Raw genomic sequence first — 13,397 nt, 5'->3', positions numbered from 1 at the left:
GACAATGCAAGTTTGTAAAATTGACCATTGTTAGGAATAGAAGTTTGTAATGCTTCATCAAATAACATACTGTGCAGAGATTGACAATTAGAAATTTTATGACATACTCAAATAAATAGAAACAATTGTAAGCCTTAATCAGCATCATTCATCACTCACTCAAAGATAAAGTATCTCAAATTTCACTGAAAGAACTAACTTTTATAACCATAAAACAAGAAATATTACATCAAATTAAAGTACAAAAAAAGAAAAAGAAAGAATGAACAAATTCCACAGCACCCAATTCACAAAATCCTTGCTGCCTCCTCAATGAATTCTCCCATGGCCAATTGTTTTCCTTAACAATTAGAACTATAATGCTACTCCATGAACAACAAACTGAGATGGACTATTAAATTACAAAAACTAAAGCGATTTACGAGAGCAATTTTATAATCAGTATCTGGAAAAAAAGTTTATTTATCAAAAATAATTTTTTCTAGTATATTAGCATAATTGATAAATATAAACATAAATTTACAAATAACACCTTTATTCTGACTATATTATAAATAAAACTCGTTTTTCAACAAAAGATCCCACCGGGGTCCTTACCGTCATTGGATCAGGAAACTAGCTCTTTTATTCTATTGGCTAAGAAAGCTGTCTCCTGTTGTAGCTTCGGCGGAACGTTAGCTAGGGTTTCGCGGTTCCCTTTCTTCTTTCGAAGTAAACCCTAAAACCCTAGTTAGGGATCTCGAATCTCGTCCTTCGAGTTCCTCTCTTGGGGTTTCATCCCACCATGGCGTCCCTGAAGCGCAAATCCTTAGAAAGCGAAAACCCAGAGCTCGCCAAACCACAGAAGACGGCGAGGGCGGAGGAGGAGCCGGTGCGCATCGACGGGCCCGTGACCTGCGTCCACGACGTCTCCTACCCGGAGGGCTATGTCCAGGCTGCGACGCCGCGCGCTATCACCTCCGGCGAGAAGACGAAGCCAGCGAAGGACTTCCCGTTCGAGCTCGATCCCTTCCAGTCCGAAGCCATCAAGTGCCTCGACAATGGCGAATCGGTCATGGTATGCTGCCCTTCTCTCGTAATCTTTGTTTGGTCTCTGATGAATTGGTGGTATTGGTCTTTTTTCTATTGTAAATTGGAAGAGAAGGTGTATACTTTTCGGTGCTAAGCTCCTGTTATGATGTTATATATTGGGTTTTCTCGTAAAGATGCTTCTTTTCCTTCTTACTTCTAGTTATTGAAGCTGTTCTGAAACAATCTTGACAGGTTAAGAATCACTGTTTTCCCTCATTTTTGCTGCTGAATTTTTTCTTCTTCTTCCTCTTTTTTCCTTTCATTTCTATATCCTGTTATGTTATATACCGCTAATTTAGTACCAATAGTGTTTTAGTTCTAAATATCTCTTCTGGGATTAGAGAAGATGAGAACTTGAAAATTTAGTGACCTTTTCATCTTTTACATATCATTCATTGTACACCTGTCACAATTTTGTATTATGACGTATTTTTTAGGTTTCGGCCCACACATCAGCAGGGAAGACAGTTGTTGCATTGTATGCTATAGCCATGTCTTTACGGGACCAACAACGGGTCATCTATACCTCTCCTATTAAGGCGCTTAGCAATCAGAAGTACAGAGAATTTAAAGAAGAGTTTGGAGATGTTGGGTTGATGACTGGGGATGTGACAATTGAGCCAAATGCCTCTTGCTTGGTATAATTAATAGTTCTCTTATCTTGTTCTGAACATTCCTAAGTGAGGTGACTGCTACTTAGTTATTTAGATTTGATTTTGAAAATGAAATTTCAGGTTATGACCACTGAAATCTGGCGTAGTATGCAATATAAAGGATCAGAGATTATGCGTGAGGTGGCTTGGATCATATTTGACGAAGTGCACTACATGCGTGATAGGGAGAGAGGTGTGGTTTGGGAAGAAAGCATTGTAATGGCTCCTAAGAACTCTCGATTTGTATTCCTCTCTGCTACAGTTCCTAATGCTAAGGAATTTGCTGACTGGGTCGCGAAGGTTCATTCTGGCTCCTTTGTTGCAATTCGTTTTGAAAATTCAATTGTGTTTAGATTGTATTGTACTTAAGATCTTTTGAACATTTTTGGAATACCGTGCTATTATAAACATCCAACTTTTTCATTTGTTTGAAGCCTTTGAAATATTGTTGGTGAATTTGGCTGCAAGAATACATATTTGTTCAGACATGTTTCAACTGTCCAGAGTAGCTGTCGCTCATGTGATTACTCTTTCTTTTTGTATTCAGGTACATCAGCAACCTTGTCACATAGTGTATACTGACTATCGACCTACACCACTTCAGCATTATATTTTTCCTTCTGGAGGTGATGGCTTATACTTGGTCGTGGATGAAAAGGGGAAGTTTAGAGAGGACAGTTTTCAAAAAGCTTTAAATGCTCTAGTTCCAGCTGGTGAAGGAGATAAGAAAAGGGAAAATGGGAAGTGGCAAAAGGTATTATTGGCTGGTAAACCTAGTGAGGAAAGTGACATATTTAAAATGGTGAAAATGATAATTCAACGCCAGTATGATCCAGTCATACTTTTCAGCTTTAGCAAAAGGGAATGTGAATTTCTTGCTATGCAGGTATGCTTTTTTTTTTTCAAGATAATTCTCTTCTATATATCAATAATAGGAAGCAATTAATTCATTGAAAACCACAATTGTCATTATCTTGAGAATGTTTTACTAAATAAGAATTTGGTGTTGGTCTCAAATAATACCTGATCATCATTTTCCTGAAAAATAATAAAGAGAAGTTTTGCTTGGATAGTTAGATGTTTCTTGATTTTCTTATGAACTAGCATGTTCCAAATAATTTAAAGCATAGTTGTCTGTACAACTTATGAGTATATGAATTATTAATTACAAATATAGTCAATAATAATATTAGCACAACTGTTGGAGAAAATTTGAGTATTTGAAATATGTATTATATTACTGACCAGAAAAGTTTTAGCTAGCACAGTCATTGACTCGCTGCCATACTTAATTTTCCTCTAGTGTTCTTCTTAACCTTCGTTTATTTTAGAAATAATTTTTTTCTTATTCTATAATACGACTCCTTATTCTAAAATAACAGCTAAATATCATAATAACTCTATTTTAGAATATAAATACTATTTATCAAAATTACATCTTATATCACACACTAACCTAATTACTAGTTTATTTGATAGCTTTCCCGTCAACCTACTTTATATCAAGTCAAAGGGTATTCATGGTAATTTTTTAAAAAATAAAACACATTTTTTTCATCTTTTCCTTTATTTTATATCACATTAAAGGTAATTATACCTTTATTTTATAATACAAGTGAACATGAATAGTTATTCCTAGAATAAAGATCTCATTTTGGAATAATAGAGAAGAATATTTATTCTAGAATTGACTTTATTCCTGAAATAAACGAGGCCTTAATGAATATCTTTAAATATTTTGAGTATCGATGTTATTTCTTGTTGCTTTCACGGTCTTAACCATCTATTTTATTTATTTCTTCTGACCTTGCATTGTGCATGGCAAATGATGGACTGATTATGTTCCTGTCTTTATGGTTTTAGATGGCAAAAATGGACTTAAATGAAGATGAGGAGAAAATAAATATTGAAACAATTTTCTGGAGTGCAATGGATATACTTTCTGATGATGACAAGAAGCTTCCTCAGGCAAGATGTAGTTCTTTGGTTGATTATAACTAATTTGAGAATGTATCATTGGCATTCTTATGTATGATTACATACACTTTTGCAGTGTAGTTCTATATACCACTCTTTGATTTCTCTTTGTTTTTTCATGTTTTTGATTTACCTTTGCCAATTGTTAAATTTCATGACCATTGATCTTTGCCCCTTTTTCTTTTTGGTCCTTGCTTAAAACATTGTTTACTAAGAAGATTGATGAACTATATTATGTACTTGGTCTCCTATAAGCATAATGGAGTCAATATTTTGGATAGAAAATCCATTTCCGATGAAATTTTTTCAAGGGAATATACAAAAAGGTATGAGAAATCTCCCACTTGGTAGGATTTCTTTGGTGGATTTCAATAGAGGTTCAATGACATGAGTATATTACTCTTTTGTCTAAATTCCTTTAGGTGGCATTTAGTTGTCGATTAAGGGGAAATCTAGTTTAGTTATTCCTACTTTTTACTCTTAAAATTATAACTCTAATATAAACTAGCGAAATAGGGTGTTTGGTTGTAAACTAGAATAGTGTAGTAATTTTCTTTGATGTGATATAAAATTGAGCCAAAAGTAAAAAAAAAGAGTGGGAATTGCTATTCTTTTGTGAATTGACTCAAATATCTCTAGTAGTGTGTATGACTTTTGATTTGACATATAAATTCAAATTAAAGTGTTCCTTATTCCAATTTAAGAAGTGGAGATTGAATATAAAACTTGTAGATATACGATGTATATTTGTAGGCATGCAATACATATTTGACATAAGAATTTTTTTGAGGAGAAAAACTAGTTTTGCTTACTTTCTACTCAGACCAAAAGTTTTCACTCGATTTTAACCATATTTCGTATGCAATGCATATTTATTGATATGGAATGCATACTTTGACATGAGAATTACTTTGGGGAGAAAGAACTAGTTTAGCCAACTTTCTCATTTAACAAAAAAGTTCTTGCTCAATTTTCACTAAATTTTAATCATATTTTTTGCTTAAAAGTAATTTTCACTAGGTATGCAATGCATACTTGTGATATCCTTTTTATAAGTGTGGAGAAACCTTTGTAATTTGTACTAGGTGAACTATAAAAGGAAAAAGTGCTTCTTAACTCTCCTCAATTTTGGCTGTTTAGTTTGAACCAATTTGAATGCGATTTGCACCTGACTTATATTCCATATACGTCTTATAGTCAAAACCAATGATGACTTTCCTGGCATGGGGTGTGCTAATGACACCTTGTGTCGAGCTGTGCCGACCAACACGGGTGCATGTCGACTTGTGCCGATGCGGATCCTATTTCTTTTAACTTTTTCCTATTTCCATCAATCATTATTAATCAATTTAATTATTTTTTTAACAAATATGATGTCATATGAAGCCTATTTTTTATTTTATTTTTCTATTCCATCAATCATTATCAATCAACTTTAGTCATTTTCTTATTATGTATATTCTTATTAGAATGACTATATTTATCAATCAACCACGAAATAGAACTTATTAGAGATAGTAGAAAAAAAAAATGACCATCTCAAGCTCAGATGGGGGAATGACTCGAGTCTATAGATAGCATGACATTAAGAGAAGCACACATGATAATATGAGTTCATCATTATTACTATTATATCAATCATACTCGCCAGAGACACAACACTCTTATTCCATATCCATAACTGCATATATTTATGGTGTGCCTATGCTGATGTTAATCCTTTTCGTGCATTTTCAATATCCATATCATATTATAGAATAATTATAAAATTTATATTTATATGAAAACTATGTAAGACATTATAATGAGCAATACTATTAGTGGATAAGTTTTGGAGATTATTGACAATATTTAATATTCTTGTGTTGTCAAATAAAGTCTTCAATCATTCTCTTCATTTTATGTTCAACTATATAATTTAATTATTGACCTATTATTAATTAATATTCTATGTTAAATATTATTATAGAATATTTACTCATATTATGAAATTTTCAATCATTAATATTAATTTTAATGAATGTATTCGATTATATTATATGTTGAACAATATTTATATTTGACTATTGTTATACCTTTAATAAAATATGTTATTCACAAAAATAATCTAAAAACAAACGACTATAATGTAGATTTTAATACATATATCTAAACCAAAATTCAAAGATTGACGTGCTGAAGACCTAAAAATATTTCTAAATATTTTAATTTTTTTATTAAATATTCTAAATATTTCAAAACTATGGTGGTTCTAACTGTTTCTACAAGAATGCTACATTTTGATCTTTTGGTTTCATTCTTTGATTTGTTTGCATGTACATGTCTTCTATAAATAGTGTGACTTGATCATACATAAAATCCTAGATAGTGCGATATAATTACTAGTGTTTTGTGTCGACAAATTTGCCATTGTAAAGTATTGCACTAACACGCCCTAAATTACTTCTATTTGGGTTGCCTTTCTCTTGAGTTTCTTGAAACTGTTAAGGGTCATTTGAGGTTTTAAATACCATAAGAGGCGGTGCCTTGGTGCTAGCCTCTGGCAGCAGGCACTCAGAATTTATTATTTAAATGATAGGAATTTTTGCCTAAGAAGCATAATAGGCTATTCGGATTTACAAATCTAGCAGCATCTATAATGAGTTCAAATTCAAGGTCAACCCACGTACTAAAGTAGAATAAGAGTAATTGATGCAATCATCTGGGTGGGACTTACGTCGGACATACTCTGTCTAAGGCAGGGCCTGGGCAGTAAGGCAGTCATTATCTGAAATAATGTTGAGTTGTCTCATGATCATCTAAGACTTCTCCCTGTAATATGGGTTATTTGGATCACAGCTCAAAGTTGAGGGGTCACTTCTTTTATAGATAACTCTCGGTTTCTAATATCTTATCACAAATTAATAGTTTATACAGTTAAATATAAGAATTTTATAATAATGTGGACAAGTTTGTTACCTATGATTATTTTTCTTGTTTCCTCAATTAAGTAATAAGAAATAATATGGCACTACTAACAGAATATACTATAAATACTGAATAACTCATGAATAAGTAGTGGATTGTAATTTCTTCATCCTTGATTTCAACTAAACTGGCTGAAAGTCATCGAATTAAGGACAAATGTTTGATTTGAGGTAAAACCAATTGATCAGGTGGACACTAAAGCAAACAAAGGATTATAGATCTGTTTCATCTTCTTTTTCTGCCAAACTATTTGATTTGGTGACAATAAATTGCATCTTGATTATAGTTTTCTTCTTTTGATTTGCCTTCAATCCTTTAGATTCTCTTCTCTTATATAATGAGTAGCCCATAAAAAAAGAAGTATGCCTATTTGTATGAGTACTTTCACAATCCATTTATTGTGTTACAAGTGGATAATGTTGGCAAGATGAGTAACAATCAATTTATTTGTACATATGAATAATTTATCCCATTTTTCATCCACAGGTTTCTAATATGCTGCCCTTACTAAAGCGTGGAATTGGGGTGCACCATTCTGGCCTTCTTCCAATCTTAAAGGAAGTGATCGAAATATTGTTCCAAGAAGGTCTCATCAAGGTACAAAATTCGTAACATCTAATTGATCTTCCTCTACTTCATTTCTGATCCCCTCAATAACTCTAGATATCTTTTGGCCACAGTAGCCAAAAAGTATAGATGCATATCCTGAATCTTTGAGCTATTGATTGTTCAGCTTCTTGGTATAGGTTGATAGGAACCACCGAAAAATTAGTGATAATCTTTAAAATTATGTTCAATTCAGCCACCTTAGGTGGGGCAGCCACCAAGGCGCCCATCTATATGTTAGGTCAGTCTTTAAGGCAGTTTGAGCCTAGGGGTCCACTTAGTTGGCCAGTGGAGTGCCTAGGGTAATGATGGGCTCTAGGTGCCAAGTAATTTAGGAGTCATACCAAAGTAATTCATTTTGCATCCATTACTATTTGAGAATTTATTATATAGGTCTGATCTGTTGCTGAATTTGAAACTTCCTGTTTAGTGTTTGTTCGCCACAGAAACTTTTAGCATTGGTTTGAACATGCCTGCAAAAACTGTCGTATTTACCAATGTACGCAAATTTGATGGGGATAAATTCAGATGGATATCAAGTGGAGAGTACATTCAAATGAGTGGCCGAGCTGGCCGTCGAGGTATTGATCAGCGTGGCATTTGCATTTTGATGGTGGATGAGAAAATGGAGCCATCAACTGCTAAAATGATGCTGAAAGGAAGTGCTGATTGTTTAAACAGGTATCAATCTTGGTTGCTCATATAGTTTGAAGTTTATTGATTCATGTGGTGCTTAAATCTTTGTGTTGCTGGCTACCATTGACTTGTTTCATACTTTATGTTATAAGATTAACATTAAAAAAAATTATAATGTATGGGAGATTACCGTTGTGATTTAATCTTTTACTTGACATGGACATCAAATGACAGACACACCCATGTGTTTATCTAGCATTTAGGTTTTACGGTCTTAAGATTTATGGAGGGGCATATTTTGTACTTAACTGTTTCTCTTTTCAAAAAGAAGGAATATTCAGACTTTTAACTAGAACAGAGTGTGTTTTTTGAGCAATAAAAGGAAAATACAAAGGTCAAATGGAGCATGTCAAAAACATAGGATGTGAACATAAGGACTATATCATTCATCAATCATCTTCCTATTGTGGTAATGACACTAACTACAAGTTCACATTTAGGTTCAACAAAATGTTGGTCCATGAACAACTTGAAAGAATGATAAAACTCATCATTAGCAGATCGTTTATTCATGCTAACTTCATCTACAGTGGGAGTGAAATATAATATCAAGGTCTTTTGGGGGCTAATAACAGAAAAATGCAGGGGGCAAATGAAGCATGTAAAAATGTTGGGGTTTAAACTATAATAAACAAAAAAACAGATTATTGAATATAATTTTCCCATGAAATTAATTGGAGAGATAATGAAAGTGTTTGATTCTCTTTTGTCATTTTGATATTGTACACTTTATAGCTCATGTATTGATAATTCATTGTTAAATTATTGTTGTAAGTGTAGCTGAAACTTGGTCGGATCTTCATAGGCCTTCTAAGAGAACCTAATTATAAATTAATATGCAGTTTAAGAATGCATGAGACGGTAATTTTCATAAAAAAAGCTCTTCTTGAAATCAGGGTACTCTTAAAATTCAACTGTAAAATAGACGAGTTCAATTTGAATCATATGCGTGTGATCATTATTTTAGTCAAAGATTAAGATTGCGGTGTGTTCCTCAGTGGTTGGAAGTTGACTTGAAAGGTATTAAGATTGCTTGTTGGTTGTAGCTTGAGTTAGTTCAATTGATTTGAGGTTAGTTGAGCATGGGCTGTCTTGCTGAATGCTGGCTTTGCAATGTGGTGTTGGTCTTGAGCATTGACAGGCATACTGAAACCCTAGGTGGAATATAATTCTTGTTTATAGGTTTTGGCCTCAAACTGTAATAATGGATTGTTTTGTATCCTGAATTTACTTAATTGATAGTGAAATCAGTTGAAGATGGTATAGCTTGGTGAAGGTTGGCTTTGTAGATTGTAATATTGTGTTGGTCTTCATGGTTTTGCTTGCCGATCACATGGATTACAGCAATAGGTGCATCATTTATATAAGTATTCGGTTTACGCATGTGATCATTTGAGGAATCAGACATGGCTAACAAAATAATTTCCAATTTAAATGACTTTGAATCTTCTGAAACTTGCATCTTTTGGTTGCACGAGTTGTAAAATTTTTTTGCACATGCTATAGCTTTGTTTGCTTTTAAGATGCTGTTATTCTTTCACATATTCTGAGATTCTTGCAGTGCACTCTTCTCTCTCCAGCGTATGTGTTTTTGTATCTTTGTGGGTTCCATATTTTTATTATAAAGTTTTTTCTTATATCCAGTGCTTTCCACTTGAGCTACAACATGCTGTTGAATCAATTGCGCTGTGAGGATGGTGATCCAGAAAAACTTCTTCGTTATTCATTTTACCAATTTCAAGCTGATCGGGCTCTTCCTGATCTTGAGGTTTGATTATGTTCAATATGATAGATATGCCTGTGTTGTTTCTCTAAAAATTTAGCATAGTTTCCAGGAAATATATCTACCTTCTTCATAGCACTATATTTAGTTTAGTTTCCAGGGAGAAAATCTACTTTCTTCCTAGCACTGTATTGGTAGAAGATATCTGAAAACCTATCCCTTCTAACTTTCTATGTTTCCTAATCCATTATGATATACTATTTTTCCCTGCAGAAACAAGTAAAGGAATTGGAAATAGAGAAAAGTTCTATGATTATTGAAGAAGAGGAGAGTTTAAAGGACTATTACAACCTCTTACAGCAGTATAGAAGTTTAAAGAATGAGGTCCGAGATATTGTGTTTTCTCCAAAACATTGTTTACCATTCTTGCAACCCGGAAGGCTTTTGCGTGTTCGATGCCCTAGTGATGACAAGACTCCAAGTTCCTCCATTGAGGAGCAATCTACATGGGGGGTGATAATAAACTTTGAGAGGGTTAAAGGTCAAGGTGAAGGTAAAAGCAGATTGTTAGAAAGTTTATTGTTTTTTTGTAATGATGTCTCGAAAACTTTCTTTTTTTTCATGCTTTTGTGCTACTTCTTTTGTGATGTCATAGATAAAAGGCTCGAGGAAGCTAATTATGCAGTTGATGTCCTCACAAGATGTTCAGTAAATAAAGAAGTAGGTGTGAAGAAGTCAATGAAGATTGTTCCATTAAATGAGCGTGGAGAACCTGTTGTGATTTCAGTACCTCTTACCCAGGTCATCATAGTTTTCTGTCTTTAGTTCAAAATGTAGCTTTTTTCATTTGTCCATTATGGCTTGCTTTTTCTCTATCTTGCTGTTAAATGTCTGTCTTTTTCTTGCAATAAACTAACCTACAAGATTGATACAGGTTGACAACCTAAGCAGCATCCGTCTATTTATACCGAAGGATCTTTTGCCACTGGAGGCTCGCGAGAACACATTGAAGAAGGTTTCAGAAGTTCTTTCCAGATTTGCCAAAGATGGGATTCCTCTCTTGGATCCTGAAGAGGATATGAAAGTGGGGAACAATTTCTATAGTAATATAGTTTTGATATCCTTTTATCTTCTTTTATGGTACCTAAACAAATTGGTGCTGCTCAGGTACAATCTAATTCATTCAGAAAAGCGGTCAGAAGAATTGAGGCTCTTGAGAGCTTGTTTGATAGGCATGAACTTCGAAACGTGCCACTTATACAACAGAAGCTGAAAGTTTTGCATGCTAAGCAAGAATTGGCAGCTAGAATCAAGTCCATTAAGAAAACAATGCGTTCCTCTACAGCATTAGCCTTCAAAGATGAGCTCAAGGCTCGGAAAAGGGTTCTCCGTAGGCTGGGGTAATGTATATCAAGCTCTATTTATTATTTTTCAACCAATGCTGAGTCTTTGTTTCTTGGCTATCAAGAGGCGATATCTAAAAACATCAGAAGTTCCATGAGAGGAAATAATGGCAATTCAAGTTGAGAGAGTTTTCCTTCAGAATGATTCTTGATGAGAAATAGTTTATTCGCTGTTGTTGAAAGAATTTCAAATGGAAAACCATTTACTACAATTTCAATACTTGGTTTGTGGTGTCTTTTAGTAATATATTATTATGTTGACTAAGGAGCATGGTTGATTTTGAATAGATACCACAGAAGAAATAGGTGTCACAATGAGAAACCTTGCCATAAACGCAACTTTTGGGCAGTTTTCCAGTCTTTCCTGATATATTATCCTTTGTCCATCAAGTGTGATCATTGACAAACTCGCACATATTTCATTTCTGGTGTTTGACTTTCTTATTATCCCTTTTGTTGACTTTTGGTTGATCATCACCTTATATATATCAGATATATTACTAGCGAGGATGTTGTGGAGTTGAAGGGCAAGGTAGCATGTGAGATCAGCACTGCTGATGAACTGACGCTGACAGAGCTTATGTTTAGTGGCGCACTGAAGGATGTTAATGTGGAGGAAATGGTGGCACTCCTCTCATGTTTTGTTTGGCAGGAGAAGCTTCAGGATGCCCGGAAGCCACGGGAAGCGCTTGAATTGCTCTTCTCTCAGCTACAAGACAAAGCAAGAAAGGTTGCTAATGTTCAGCTTGAGTGCAAGGTACAAAATAAGCCGCTTAATTTATTTTTTTCTCATATTTGTGGTAAATTTGTATTTAACGTCCTGTCTTTCCACTTATTTGCAGTTTACACCCTATTTCAATATTTACAAATTGAGCTTTTTATTTTATCAAATGTGTGTAGAAAATATCTTGATGTTAGTTTTGTTAACTAAATTTAATTAAACTCTTAGGTTAACTTAACTATACTAAGTAAATTACCAAGATATCCTTACCTAATTCAAAATACTTTACCCAACCCAAAATAACCAATCTTTTTAATTGCTCCAATTATGAGTACAATAAACATGTGTTCTTTAGGGAAATGATCATTGAGACACCTTACTCTTTCATCAACCAAATTAAATGTTGGATAGTTTGGTGGTTCAGGGCCTTCAGGCAATGTGAGTGGCTGAGAAGGGGGTTTTTCCTAGAAAGTTAAAGAACGTAGGTAGTTATAGGTTGGGAAGGGACTGTAAGGAAGGAAAAATGTGAGGGTTACACTGATTGGGGGTGTGCAGAGGATTGAATGGTTGGGTGAGCGGTTAGTAATATGTTAAATTTGTGATCAAACATCTATTGGGTTTAGGATCAGTACTATATCTAGTTGCTAAGCTCAGAGTAGACTAACTGGCTCTTTCTCTTTTACCTTGTAAATTTTGTGACAGGTCCAAATTGATGTGGAGAACTTTGTGAATTCATTCCGTCCTGATATCATGGAAGCTGTGTATTCATGGGCAAAAGGCTCGAAATTCTACGAGATAATGGAGATTACACAAGTATTCGAAGGTAGCTTGATCAGAGCTATTAGAAGGCTGGAGGAAGTTCTGCAACAGTTGATTTTAGCCTCCAAGTCTATTGGAGAAACCCAACTAGAAGCTAAATTCGAGGAGGCTGTTTCTAAGATAAAGCGAGATATTGTGTTTGCTGCTTCTTTGTATTTGTAGTCTGGTATGCATTTTAGATTTGCGGGAATACTCGAACTCCACTTACTGTGCTGAAGCATATTTTCTTGTAATCTTCTGAGACAAAGAATATCTGCAGATTTGGAGAGGGATTGTGAAAATTGATGCGGCATTCATGAACCTGCAGCTGTAACAACTAACTGGAAGATCACTTGCATTGATAGTGTGCCCCTTCCACCTTGTACCTTATCAAAGTTTTGAGTTAGAAATAGGTCACAGCAAGTCAGTAACAATTTTCCGTTTGTAACTTTTCGTATCTGTCAAATAAGCTGAGATGTAGAAACATTATATCTATTGAGAAATGAGAAATTAAATTATTTATATGGACCTTTTTGTTCTCATAAAGATGGAAGTTCTAATTTTTTGTTCCATGGACATCAACTAGAAGATCAATCAGTTGACTGTTGCTACTAAAATTTAGCAGTGTCTTGACTTTGTGATATATGCACTTCTACCAAATGTTAATTATATTATCCCGACATAATATTTGATTATGTGCTTTTCCTAACTTAGTCATGCAGGAAATTTATCATGTTTAAGCTCTGTCTATATATTGTTTTTAACATAAATGAAAGTTTGAA

At 34.1% G+C, this 13,397-nt stretch overlaps 1 protein-coding gene across 2 annotated transcripts; it reads left to right on the top strand.

The window, feature by feature from the left end:
• The first annotated feature begins 654 nt into the window (after nt 1-654).
• On the top strand, nt 655-13,137 carry LOC140801359 (DExH-box ATP-dependent RNA helicase DExH9). 2 transcript variants are annotated; one of them, XM_073156436.1, is made up of 15 exons: nt 655-1,057; nt 1,509-1,709; nt 1,806-2,024; nt 2,272-2,610; nt 3,588-3,692; nt 7,155-7,265; nt 7,705-7,955; nt 9,615-9,738; nt 9,967-10,246; nt 10,349-10,494; nt 10,628-10,777; nt 10,861-11,093; nt 11,589-11,853; nt 12,520-12,802; nt 12,896-13,137. In XM_073156436.1, exons 1-14 carry the CDS (start codon nt 785-787, stop codon nt 12,796-12,798), a joined length of 2,976 nt encoding a protein of 991 aa, XP_073012537.1. In that variant the 5' UTR covers nt 655-784; the 3' UTR covers nt 12,799-12,802; nt 12,896-13,137. The 2 variants fall into 2 exon arrangements, with proteins under 2 accessions (XP_073012537.1, XP_073012536.1); XM_073156435.1 differs by having other exon boundaries at nt 12,520-13,137.
• Nucleotides 13,138-13,397: the final 260 nt, after the last annotated feature.

The sequence above is a fragment of the Typha latifolia genome, chromosome 14 (assembly GCF_019914945.1).
Source record: "Typha latifolia isolate L0001 chromosome 14, TyphaL0001v2, whole genome shotgun sequence".
Classification (NCBI taxonomy): Eukaryota; Viridiplantae; Streptophyta; class Magnoliopsida; order Poales; family Typhaceae; genus Typha; species Typha latifolia.
The sequence above is the reverse complement of the archived record's forward strand: the minus strand, read 5'-3'. Positions and strand labels throughout refer to the sequence as shown.